This window comes from Colossoma macropomum, unplaced genomic scaffold (genome assembly GCF_904425465.1).
Source record: "Colossoma macropomum unplaced genomic scaffold, Colossoma_macropomum, whole genome shotgun sequence".
In the NCBI taxonomy this organism is placed as follows: Eukaryota; Metazoa; Chordata; class Actinopteri; order Characiformes; family Serrasalmidae; genus Colossoma; species Colossoma macropomum.
In genome coordinates, this window is record NW_023495965.1 from 1,677,848 (window position 1) to 1,690,452 (window position 12,605).

Sequence of the window (12,605 nt, forward strand, 5' to 3'; positions counted from 1 at the left end):
TCTGATTAGGAGCTGTTTTTATTCATGAGATAGATATATATATATATATATATATATATAAATGTACACATGCATGTATTCACTCTCAAAACAAAACCTCGTATCTTCATTTGGTAGTTTTCTTTATTTTTGGACATAATGTAACATGAAACACCAGCTGCTGTTGACATTGTGTCAAAATTTCATAACAAATGGACCAAAATACAAAATAATGCAGAGTAAATTGTTACATTCCACTCTGTTACGTCTGTTTAAAGTTAATTATTTTTCATATGTGTATATTTATGTATCATCACTGTGGGATAAAAGTTTGAGTGCAAGTTTTTTTTTTTTTCCCCGGATAATTTCGGATCATGTTTGATCACGTAAGTCACACATGAACTTCATATATCAGATTTCAGTCTGTTATACACAAATTACAGATCAGTTCACAGTAACATTCACACACACACGTTTGTCTTGCTATACATATGAGGACGTCCATAGATTTCTACTGATTTTTGTGTTACTGTAGCTAAATAATACTACACCTAAACCTAAACCTAACCTTAACCTCAGTATCCAAAAGGCAGTTTTTCTGCTCTTTAAGTTTTCAAATAAAAAAGCAACTGTGGTGAAAACACAAGCTCAACTGAGGACCAACAAAATGTCCTATCATTGTGAGGACATGGGGTCCTCACAAGTATAGCACTACTCTCTCTCTCACACACACACACACACACACACACACACACACACACACACACACACACGCACTCACAGTGAATCGTGTCCTGATTAATGCAGGGTCTCCACTGATGGAGCCCCCCATATCTACAAAAATAAACACTGGGCCTCGTTCTCCAGTATCTTACTGAGTCTGTTCTTAAGTGTGTTCTTGATAAAGGTTCTAAGAAAAAGTCTCAGTCAGATTCATGTCGTGTTCTTAAAGCGCAGAACTGTTCTACCTTTGTTCTCTTGAGTGTGTGTAGATTCTGTTCTTACCTAAGAACAAACCCCACATTAGAGAACAGTGGAGAGTCAGAGTCTTCGTCAGAGCTGCGTAAGTGGGAACTTTCTTCTTAAGAACGGTTTGAGAACGAGGACCAATGAAGAATAAAACAAAATAATCCTTATAATCTAATCTAATCTAATCTAATCTATTGTAACTCCACGTGTTTTATTATATTATTATAATCCCCAGTTTTCTTCTTATTTTTCGCTCGTGTTTAATGTGAACGCTGAGCGCCCCCTGCTGGACCAGAGTGGACAGTGTCCTCTGTTCCACTTTCGGTTTGAAAAGAGCGCAGAAGCGGCGCTGTGAGCTGAGCTCGGTGAGGTTTTATTCTTTTTCACTCTTTATTCGACATTTTCTTGTTTTGGTGTAAGAACCGTGGAGTAAACAAAGCAGGAACAGGCGGGAAACGCGATTCTCGCGAGATTCGACGTTGAATGAGTCGGTCGGTGTAAACAAAACAGAATTCAGTATCAGATTATCTGACTTTCAGCTCCGCGGTGGTTTTCATAGTGAATAAGATCAATTCTCCAATAATCCAGCGGATTAATTAATTATTAATAACCGAATAATAAGAAAAGTTCAGATAGTCGAATCTGCGCCGCTGGTAACTGAGTTAACTGGGCTAAACCTGCTGAGTCTGTTGGTTTGTTAATGGAAAAAAACAGACATTAAATCCGCAGTTTGAGCAGAATTTCACTGTTTTTCCTGCCAAACTCGGTGATGATGATGATGATGATGACTGGGGAAAGTGAAAGTGGTGATGAAGAGCAGCTCGGTTTTCCCCCAGCTTACCGGAGCTTTCTGTTTCTTGTAGCTGCTCTTCTGGAAGGGAGGCGCTTTGGAGGCTCGTTTAAAAGCTGAGCTCAGCGTCTCGCCTTTCAGCCTGAGAATGTCCGTCCCGCCCGGGCGGGGCTGTTGGAGATGGACCTCCGGAGAGGCCCTTCAGCTCAGTCGGAAGGTGAGTTTAACCCGCTGAATAAAAACACAGAACAGTGTTTCTTACGGAGCTCTGCTGGTGACATCATGTCTAAATAAAAATAACACCTGTGCCCACGCCATATTAACGCGTGGGAACGAGATCCTACACACAATGTGTGCACAGTGATTAGGCGAGTGAGTTTTTTTGACCATATCATCGTTTCTGTGCATATTTTCCAACTCCAAGCTGTAAAAACTTGAATGCTTGTTGGATTTAAGCATATCCGGTGATGTGTATCTGTGTAATGAGGGGGGTGTGGCCTAAGGAGATCAACACCCCTTATCAAGGTGTGCACAGTTATTAGGCAGCTTCTTTTCCTCAGGCAAAATGGGCCAAAAGATTTAACTGACTCAAAAACTGTAAAAAGTCTTGCAGAGGGATGCAGCACTCTTGACACGGCTAAGATATCGGGACGTGATCACAGGACCATCAAACGCTTTGTTGCAATTAGTCAACAGGGTCACAAGAAACATGTTGAGAAAAAAAGACGCAAATTAACTGCCAAAGATTTGAGAAGAATCAAACGTGAAGCGACCTGGAACTCATTATCCTCCAGTGCTGTCATATTCCAGAACCGCAGATTAAGAAACTGACGGACTGTGTGAATGGAAGGCTTATGAGTGTTATTGAAAAGAAGGGCGGCTCTATTGGTCACTGATTTTTTATTTTTTTTTGATATGTCAGAAATGTTTATTTGTAAATTGAGTTGTTTGTTTATTATTCTCACATTAACAGATGAAAATAACACACAGATATTCTCCTAAGAAAGCCAAACCCTCCCTTCTACTTTCTTAAACATTCAGCTTTGATGTTTGTTCTGTAGTTGTTCAATAATAAAATTAATCCTCAAAAATACAGCTAATAACTGTGCACAGTGTAATGTGTGGCCATGACTTAGTAAGGCGTGGGATGGAGATCATGGCTTATTAAGCTGTGGTCAAGGCTTAATTATCTCATTCCTATGCCTTACTAAGTTGTGGCCATGAAATCCTAATGTGTGGCCACAACTTAGTAAGGTGTGGAAATAAGATAATTAAGCCTTGACCACAGCTTAATTGTATTTTGTTACACCATCTAAGGTGGAGCGGGCAGTTCCAGTAAGAAGCCGGTCCTGGTTGGTGTTAGTGTTGGTGTTAGTGGTCACTGCTGTGTTTCCTGTCTCTGCAGGTCTAAGCAGTCTGAGCTGGTTGGTGTTAGTGTTGGTGTTAGTGGTCACTGCTGTGTTTCCTGTCTCTGCAGGTCTAAACAGTCTGAGCTGGTCCAGGTGGAAGCGATGGCTGATGGGCTGTGTCTGCTGGTGAACAGTGTGGTGGAGGCTCTGAGTCAGGAGGAGTGTAGAACCCTGCGGTACCTGTGCTCAGACCTGCTCTCGGCCAACTGCGCTGAGGACTGCAGAGGAGCTCTGATCACCCTCATGACTCAGACTGCCCACTCACGGCCCAGAGACACTGTCCTGAAGGAGGTCCTGTTCCGACTAAACCGCTTCGACCTCCTGAGAAGGCTTCTGGGAACCACCAGGATGGATGTGGAGGAGATGCTGAAGGCGAGGGGGCGTGTTCTCTCAGATTACAGGTAACTCACTGTAACGTTACGGCCGGTTCCTAATCAGATTACGCATAATTCATCTTCAGATTAGTGATGTGGGCTTATATCAGATCAAGAGTGCACTCTGATGGTTCTTCAAGGGTTCTTTAGTAAAGAACATGGCTCTACATAGAACCATGCACACTCAAAGGACCCTTTGTATGAATAAAGGGTTCTTTGCCTGATTAAATGGTTCTTTGCCTGTATAGAACCGTGAACACTCAAAGAAGCCTTCAAAGGGTATAGAACCATTTTCCTTACTAAAGAACCCTTGAACCATCTTTTTAAGAGTGTAGATAATGCCAGACTTGTTTTGAATTCTTGAAGAAAAATGTTCATAGTGCAACTGAAGGAGCTCCAGGTCAGGCAGACATTTTAAGGGGTTATACACTGAGGTTTTAGTAGCACTTGATAATTTCTACTGCGCGCCCCCTGGTGGATTTGACTTAGAAATCTGCCGAAATATGCAGTTATGTGTTTTCCTCCTTTCTGACAAACAAACCAGAAGCAAATCTGAGTTTGATTTCTGATCCCTTCTGACTGACCAGGTTCCAAACAGGCTCTGGATCTCACGCAGGAGGGCGAAAGCAGTTGTTTTGATATTAAAGGCATCAAACTTTTAAACGCTGGGGCACCGGGCAGTAGGCAGAGTCACTCCTGGTACCAGGTCCACCTCAGTGTTATTGGACCTGTAATGTGTTTAAGTGGGTCAGTTATTAGTATTTGTCCTGTAAATCGGTGTGAGAGATGTTAGGTGGTCCTGCGTGAGGAGGACGTTATCGAGCTTGGCTGTTTGTTGTTGTTGGAGGTGACCTGTAGTCTAGCTATGATCCGTCCAGACCCACAGGCAGGAAATCATGCGTATCAGTGAGAGAGTGTTTTGGATCTGGACCAAATCCTGTTCTAATCAGTGTGAAATAACAAGGAACGCCTGGTGGAGCTTAGCTGGTAAATGCAGCTGTGTGTGTGTGTGTGTGTGTGTGTGTGTGTGTGTGTGTGTGTGTGTGTGTAGGGTTCTGATGATGGAGCTAAGTGAGAGTTTGGACACAGCTGAATTACAGTCCCTCACCTTCCTGCTGAGCAGCTCTGTACCCAGAGGCCCGCTGGAGCGAGCTACGGTAAACCTCCTTACACCTTTACACTCTTTATATTTTATATAACTTACAAACACTTTATACCTTTTACATCCTATATACACTACAAACTACACGCTTTATACTGTGTATATCCTACCTATATGCCCTGTATACCCTTTATACCCTATATGTCTTTATACATATGTCCTGCACAGGCTATATACTGTACATATCTTTATACCTTAAATGCCTTGTTTTTCCTATACTTATATGCTTCATTCTATATTTATATATTCTTATACTTTATTTATCCTGTGCTGCCATATATTTTAAAATTCTGAATTCTGAATATACCTTTATACCTTATATACCTTATATATCCAATACTCCTAAATACTTTACATACCTTTATACCTTAAATGCTCTTTGTGAGTTCAGACCATGCCTTCAACATGGCGGTGGTAGTATGAGGGAAGATGGATTGAGGGAGGGGGGAGAACTCTGAGAACTTGGGCTGGAGTTCTGGGCAGCTTCTGTCTGTGGCTAGAAGGCCAGACCCTCGTAGCTATAGTAGGACCGATGTAAGATGGAGCGAGAATGGAGGGAGATGGGGGGGGGGCGGTGGGGATTTGTCACAGGAACGGAAGGTGAGGATGTGAATTTATAGGGAGTTAGATTGGAAGAAGGAGGGTTTCAGGCATGTTCCTCCCCCCAAACTTCAGTTATAATATAACTACATTATGTGTTCTACACCGTTATATACATACATGTATACTTTATATGTCCTATATATTCTAAACTCTTATGTACGCTATATTCTTTTATACAACCCCATTTCCAAAAAAGTTGGAACGCTTTGCAGAATGTAAATAGAAATAGGATGCAATGATATGCAAATCATGTAAACCATATTTTTAAAGGAAAATACGACAACGTATCAAATGTTGAAACTGAGAAATTTTATTGTTTTTTGAAAAATTAATGCCCATTTTGAATTTGATGCCAACAACACGTTCCAAAAAAAGTTGGGACGGGGGCCTGTTTACCACTGAGTTTCATCACCTCTTCTTTAACTACACTCTGTAAGCGTTTGGGAACTGAGGAGACATTGCTGTAGTTTAGAAAGTGAAATGTTTTCCTGTTCTTGTTTGATACAGGATTTCAGCTGCTCCTCAGTTAGGGGTCTCCTTTATCGTATTTTTCATTTCATAATGTGCCAAATGTTATCAGTGGTGACCGGTCTGGACTGCAGGCAGGTCAGTTTAGCACCCAGACTCTTTTAATACGGAGAAATGCTGCTGTAATACATGCAGAATGTGGTTTGACATTGTCTTACTGAAATAATTAAGGCCTTCCCTGAAAAAGACGTCGTCTGGATGGCAACATATGTTGCAACATGTATGTATCGTTCAGCATTAATGGTGTCTTCACAGATGTGCACGTCACCCATACCATGTGCACTAATGCCCCCTATACCATCATGAATACTGGCTTTTGAACTGTGCACTGATAACAAGCTGAGTGGTCTTTAGCCCAGAGAACACAGTGTCCATGATTTCCAAAAAGAATTTTAAATGTTGATTCGTCGAACCACAGGACACTTTTCCACTTCCCCTCTGTCCATTTTAAATGAGCTCAGGCCCAGAGAAGGTGGCAGCATTTCTGAATCCTGTTTATATTTGGTTTCTTCTTTGCGTTTTAGAGTTTTAACTTGTATTTGTGGATGCAGTGATGAACTGTTTTCACAGACAGTGGTTTTCAGAGTGTTTCTGAGCCCATGCAGTGATTTCCACTACAGAATCATGTCTGTTTTTAATGCAGTGCTGCCTGAGGACCCAAAGATCACGGCCAGCAAATACTGGTTTTTGGCCTCGTCCCTTACATACAGAGATTTCTCCAGAGTCTTTTAATGATATTATGTACCGTAGATGATGGAAAGCAGAAGTTCTTTGCTGTTTTACGTTAGGAAACGTTATTCTTAAATTGTTGCACTATTTGATGGTGCAGTCTTTCACAGAGTGGTGAGCCCCTCCTCATCTTTACTTCTGAAAGACTCCGCCTCTCTGAGATGCTCTTTATACACAATCATGTTACTGACCTGTTGCCAATGAGTCACCAGGTGTTTTTTTAGCATTACACAAATTTACCATTTTTTTTGTTGCCCCTGTCGCAACTTTTTTGGAACGTGTTGCTGGCATCAAATTCAAAATGGGCAAATATTTTTTAAAACTCAATACATTTCTCAGTTTCAACATTTGATATGTTGTCTTTTTGCTATTTTCAATGAAATATAGGGTTTAAATGACTTGCACTTCATTGCATTTTGTTTTTATTTACATTTTGCACATCGTCCCAACTTTTTTGGAAATAGGGTTGTACTTTACATGTCCTATATACTTAATATGTGCATTTGTGGGTTAAGCTGATTATGACTTTTGGTGTTCGGTCTCTGCCCAAAACACCTACAGAAGTGTTTTGATGTCCACCTGTGTGTCCGATCTTGCAGAATTAGTCCAAACTACCCCTGAACCCAGATGCTGCACATAGGTATAATTAAAAAACATGTGAATAGGAGTTAGATCCGTGTTCCTGTGTGAAGAGACAGTCAGTGTTTGAAGGTGACGAGGGAAGTTCGTTCCACCACCTGGGCTCCACGACAGAGAAGAGCCCTGATGCTTGTCTTCCATGCGTCCTGAAGGATGGCGGGTCGAGTCACGGTGTATTTGAAGCTTGAAGGGCTCGAGGTACAGATTGGGCTTTGACCGTCAGGGACGGAGGGGCTGGTCCACGTTTGACTTTGAGGCATCAGGGTTTTAAATCTGATGCAGCTTCAGGAATCCAGTGAAGGCAGCGCAGCAGTGGAGTGTCATGAGTGAAGGAAAGTTGCATTCTGGATCAGCTGAAGAGCCTGATGGGCCGGAACCAAGCTGCAGCAGTCAAGCATGGAAATTACAAGAGACTGAATGAGCACCTGAGTGACCTTCCTGGAGTGAAAGGATCCACTCCACTGGGAGTGTGGTTTGCAAAATGAGCAGAGAACAAGAACCGGTCATCCAGAATTACACCAAGACTCTGTGTTTCAGCAAATGGAATGACCAAGAACTTCTTGAAGGACGTAAGGATCTCTAGTAGCTGGGATTCAGCTGCCGGTGGTGGGCCGCTGTTTGGCCACTAGCCAGAGAGCCGATGGTCTGTTTATTGGTAGGAGAAGCTCAGAGATGACATCTCTTTGACTTTTCCAGTGTGACGGGAGTGTGTGAGCTTTGGGAAACTTTGTGATGTTCCAGATAATTTATCTGACTGTGCCTTTAGATCACTGGGTTTTTGGGGAAACCCAGTCTGTGCAAGTCAGCGGGGAACGGAGGGGTTTCCCCAGCGGGAGTTTCTGAATATAAATTTTATAAAGTTTTTATTGTCTGCAGAGTTTCTTGGACGTTGTGGCAGAGCTGGAGAAGATGGATAAGGTTTCATGTGAGAAGCTGGACCAGTTAGAGCAGTATCTGAGGAACATCAGGAGAGTGGACCTGGCCAACAGGATACAGTCATACCAGAGAGGTAAAACTGGACGTCACTCAGGTCACAGTACAGTGGTGAGGCTGCGGCTGATAATGGTGTGTTTTGTTTGATTTAGATCAGCACAGAACTCAACGAGAAGTTTCTCAAAGTCCAGCAGCGCGTAACGGAACACAGGTAACACCGAGAACGTGCTCTGATATTTCTGTACTGCTGAAAGAGTGAAAGTAGTGATGTATTAGTGCAGAACTGGAGTCTATCTGTGATGGTGATGATGGTGGTGATGATGAAGATGGTGAGTCTGGGTTTGGTCTCTGTTCGTCCAGGTTGGTCTTGGTCACAGTCACAATCATCGAGCTCCAGTGAGGAAACAGCAGCCGCTGCCTGAAGGTATAAAGACTAATGAAGATCATTGACAGATTACACTGACCGTCTGATCTGATCTGAGTCTGATCTGAACTCTCGACTCTCGATTCTTTCTGCAGAATTTAAGACTCTGAAGCTCTCAGTGCCTGAAAGTGGAGTGCAGCGCTCAGAGGTTTACTACATAACTCCTCCTCTGACTCCATAGCTCCTCCTCCTTTACTCCATAACTCCTCCTCTGACTCCATAACTCCTCTTCCTTTACTACATAACTCCTCCTCTGACTCCATAACTCCTCCTCTGACTCCATAACCCCTCCTCCTTTACTCCATAACTCCTCCTCTGACTCCATAACTCCTCCTCCTTTACTACATAACTCCTCCTCTGACTCCATAACTCCTCTTCCTTTACTCCATAACTCCTCCTCTGACTCCATAACTCCTCCTCTGACTCCATAACTCCTCCTCCTTTACTCCATAACTCCTCCTCTGACTCCATAACTCCTCCTCCTTTACTCTATAACTCCTCTTCTGACTCCATAACTCCTCTTCTGACTCCAAAACTCTTCTTCTGACTCCATAACTCATCCTTTACTCTATAACTCCTCCTCTGACTCCATAACTCCTCTTCCTTTACTCCATAACTCCTCCTCTGACTCCATAACTCCTCTTCTGATTCCATAACTCCTCTTCCTTTATTCTAACTCCTCTTCTGACTCCATAACTCCTCCTCTGATTCCATAACCCCTCCTCTGACTCCATAGCTCCTCCTCCTCCTTCCCCTCCTCTTTTACTCTTCACTATATACCTCCTCCTCTTTTACTCTAACTTTATAACTCCTCCTCCTTTACTCTAACTCTATACCTCCTCCTCCTTTACTCTTAACTCTATACCTCCTCCTCCTGTACTCTTAACTCTATAACTCCTCCTCCTTTACTCTAACTCTATAACTCCTTCTCTTTCTCTTTAACTCCAAGGCTCTTCCTTGAAGCTGTGATTAGATGTGATTAGATGTTAGATGCTGTTGTCTGACACTGGTTTATGGTGGAGTGAAGAGATGTTACTGGATGTTCTCTGACGCTCGTTCTTTGTGTTCTCTAGGTTCCTGTGGATCAGCGCTACACTGACTCTGAGTGCGGAGGTGTGTGTGTGATCATCGACTGCGTTGGCTTTGATGGAGGTGAGGCTGAGAGAATGGAGAACTGTTTGATACAGTGAAGGCTTGAGAACCCAATGGAGCTGATTTTCAACTGTGTAGAGAGATGTGTGTGTGTGTGTGTGGGAGTGAGTGAGTGAGTGTGTGTGTGTGAGTGTGTGTGTGTGTGTGTGTGTGTGGGAGTGAGTGAGTGAGTGTGTGTGTGTGTGTGAGTGTGTGTGTGTGTGTGTGTGTGGGAGTGAGTGAGTGTGTGTGTGTAAATTACAGATGAATGAAAGCTGAGCTCCTTTACTGTGAAGGTCCAGCTCTCGATCACTGCCTGTTTGTGTGTGTTATACTGTCTGGTTTCTCAGATCTGTTGAAGGACACATTTGAGCGACTCGGTTTCCGAGTGCACCTGCACACGCTGCTGACCGCGAGGGAGCTGAGTTCAGTGTTGAGGTCAGTGAGCGAGCAGAGGGCGCTACAGCGGGCCGCGACCTTCTGCTGCTGCCTGCTGAGCCGCGGCTCGGAGACGCACCTGCTGGCCACGGACGCTGAGGGTCCTGGATTCGCTCTGACTGACCTGCGGCAGATTTTCTGCCCCACGCGCTGCCCCCTCCTGGCGGGAAAACCCAAACTATTCTTCACCCAGAGCTATGTGGAGGCTCCGCCCACTCTGGAGCAGGAAGACCCGTGCCTGGAGACGGACGGAGTGCCGTACTGCGCCGTTCCCACCCACGCTTCGGCCAGAGAAACGCTACCGGCCGCTGCAGACGTCCTGTGGAGTGTGTGCACAACGTCAGCCTGGCAGCTGGAGAGGCGGGACCACCACTCAGTTTACCTGCAGGCGCTAAGCTCCGCCCTCCTCCGAGCACACGAGAGGTAAAGGAGAACAATCGTTCTGACTATTTTAATAAAACATCTGTGCAAAATTATAAAAGTTAATGGATTTTTTATTTGACCTTCTGTGTTTTTTAGGAAGCTTCATGTGCTGGACGCTCTTATCGAGGTGAACAGAGACGTTTATGAGCACAATCGGCAAAATCCAGATAACCTGTACCACCTCAAACTCAGCCACACACTACGCAAGAGTCTCTGCTTGTAACGCAGAACCACAGAACCGCAGAACCGAATTCAGCTCCATTAGACCTTAAATAAGCTACTTTAATGCTGCATAGCGTTTAACACTGCCATTATTTTACACACTTATTTATTTGGTGTTTAAGTGCTCACGCTGACGGACTCGTTTTGAAACCAACTGAATGCGGTCAGGCAGAAAGGACAGTGTCGTTACTGTGAAGAGCATTTAGTGTGTTTGGTTATTTCTTTATTAGGCAGCTAATAATAAACAGATACTTTGATAATTAGCTAAAGAAGAATAATATATACAGAGCAGCTGTTTTGTATTTTATATATATATACACACGCAAAGTTTAAGTTCTTTTTATGGAAAATGAAGGTTGCAACTAACTGGCCGTCTGCCGCGCTACGTTAAGCGTTCAGGACTCAAGGAAAATGTGGCTGTGTTGCTCTTCAGTCTGGAGCTCAATTTACAGAAAATAATTGTAGTTCAGATCAGAATCTGGATTGTTAAATAGATTTGAAGTGTTACTTGTTTCTTTAAGTGAACACACACTTTCAGAAATGTGACCTCTTGTAGCCACAAAGTCTGAAATGAAGATGAATAAAATCAGAATTTTTCCAGTTTTCGGTGCAAAAAAAGGAACATTTCTGTAAAGAAGTGAAGGAGAATTAAAGAACACACCTGATTAACCCTTTAACACCTGTTAACACAGCAGGTTTCCTCCTCAAACACACACTGTTCTTACAGCAGCACTTACTGTTGATGAAGTTGAGAAAGTACAGATTAGTTGATCAATCAGTTAATCAGTTAATCGATCAGACGCAGTTATTTCTCTACATGATTGATAAGGACAGTGAAGAGAAACTGCTGTAAAGCTTTACTTCTTTTGGTTTATAATAAAAGTATCAATGTCAGACCCTAAAATCAGCATCATAATCAATATCTGCACTTACATGAAGTTTATTAATGAGTATATTAATAATTATTGAATAGTTGCATCTGCTTTGATAAAGGCTTCAGTTCAGTTATTAAACATTTACGCAGCGACTTATGATATTTAATATTTTGTTCATTTTTTTATATAATAAATTATACAGTTTTTTGTTTACTTGCGTGTGAAAAATTCATAAACATGAAACAGGTGTATGCTGGTAGTTAAAAGCTCTGGTCATGTGACCTTTTACATCACTAACCATCAAAACAGATCAAAACAATCTATAATTGAATTTATAGTTTATGATTTATTGGTCTTGGTTGTGAGAATCTGGTGAGGTTAAAGTGTTTAATCCATCCAGATTAAAGAGTCCTGAGAACCACTGAAGTGAGATTTTCTGACTGTGGACCATAAATATGAGTGTACATACGAATAAACACACTGTTAATCATCAAAATACTGGAGTCATTCATTTATACACTCAGACACACACTCACACACACACTCACACACACACACTCTCACACACACACACACACTCACACACACACACACTCACACACACACACACACACAGAAACACATATATACACACACACACACTTATATACACACACATATATACACACACACAAACACACACTCACACACACACACACACACACACACACATGTACACACATACACACACAAACACACACACACACACAGAAACATACACACACACACACAGAAACACATACACACACACATAAACACACACACAAACACACTCATACACACACACAGAAACATACACACACAGAAACACATACACACACACACATAAACACACACACAAACACTCATACACACACACACATGTACACACACACAAACACACACATACACACACACACATGTACACACACACAAACACACACATACACACACAAACA

The 12,605-nt window shown here is 42.6% G+C and overlaps 1 protein-coding gene across 1 annotated transcript; it reads left to right on the top strand.

The window, feature by feature from the left end:
• The first annotated feature begins 1,246 nt into the window (after nucleotides 1–1,246).
• Nucleotides 1,247–12,118, top strand: cflara (CASP8 and FADD-like apoptosis regulator a). Its single transcript, XM_036564320.1, has 11 exons — nucleotides 1,247–1,313; nucleotides 1,812–1,955; nucleotides 3,216–3,548; nucleotides 4,573–4,678; nucleotides 8,059–8,191; nucleotides 8,268–8,326; nucleotides 8,476–8,539; nucleotides 8,635–8,687; nucleotides 9,613–9,691; nucleotides 10,021–10,531; nucleotides 10,628–12,118. Exons 3-11 carry the CDS (start codon nucleotides 3,250–3,252, stop codon nucleotides 10,752–10,754), a joined length of 1,431 nt encoding a protein of 476 aa, XP_036420213.1. The 5' UTR covers nucleotides 1,247–1,313; nucleotides 1,812–1,955; nucleotides 3,216–3,249; the 3' UTR covers nucleotides 10,755–12,118.
• Nucleotides 12,119–12,605: the final 487 nt, after the last annotated feature.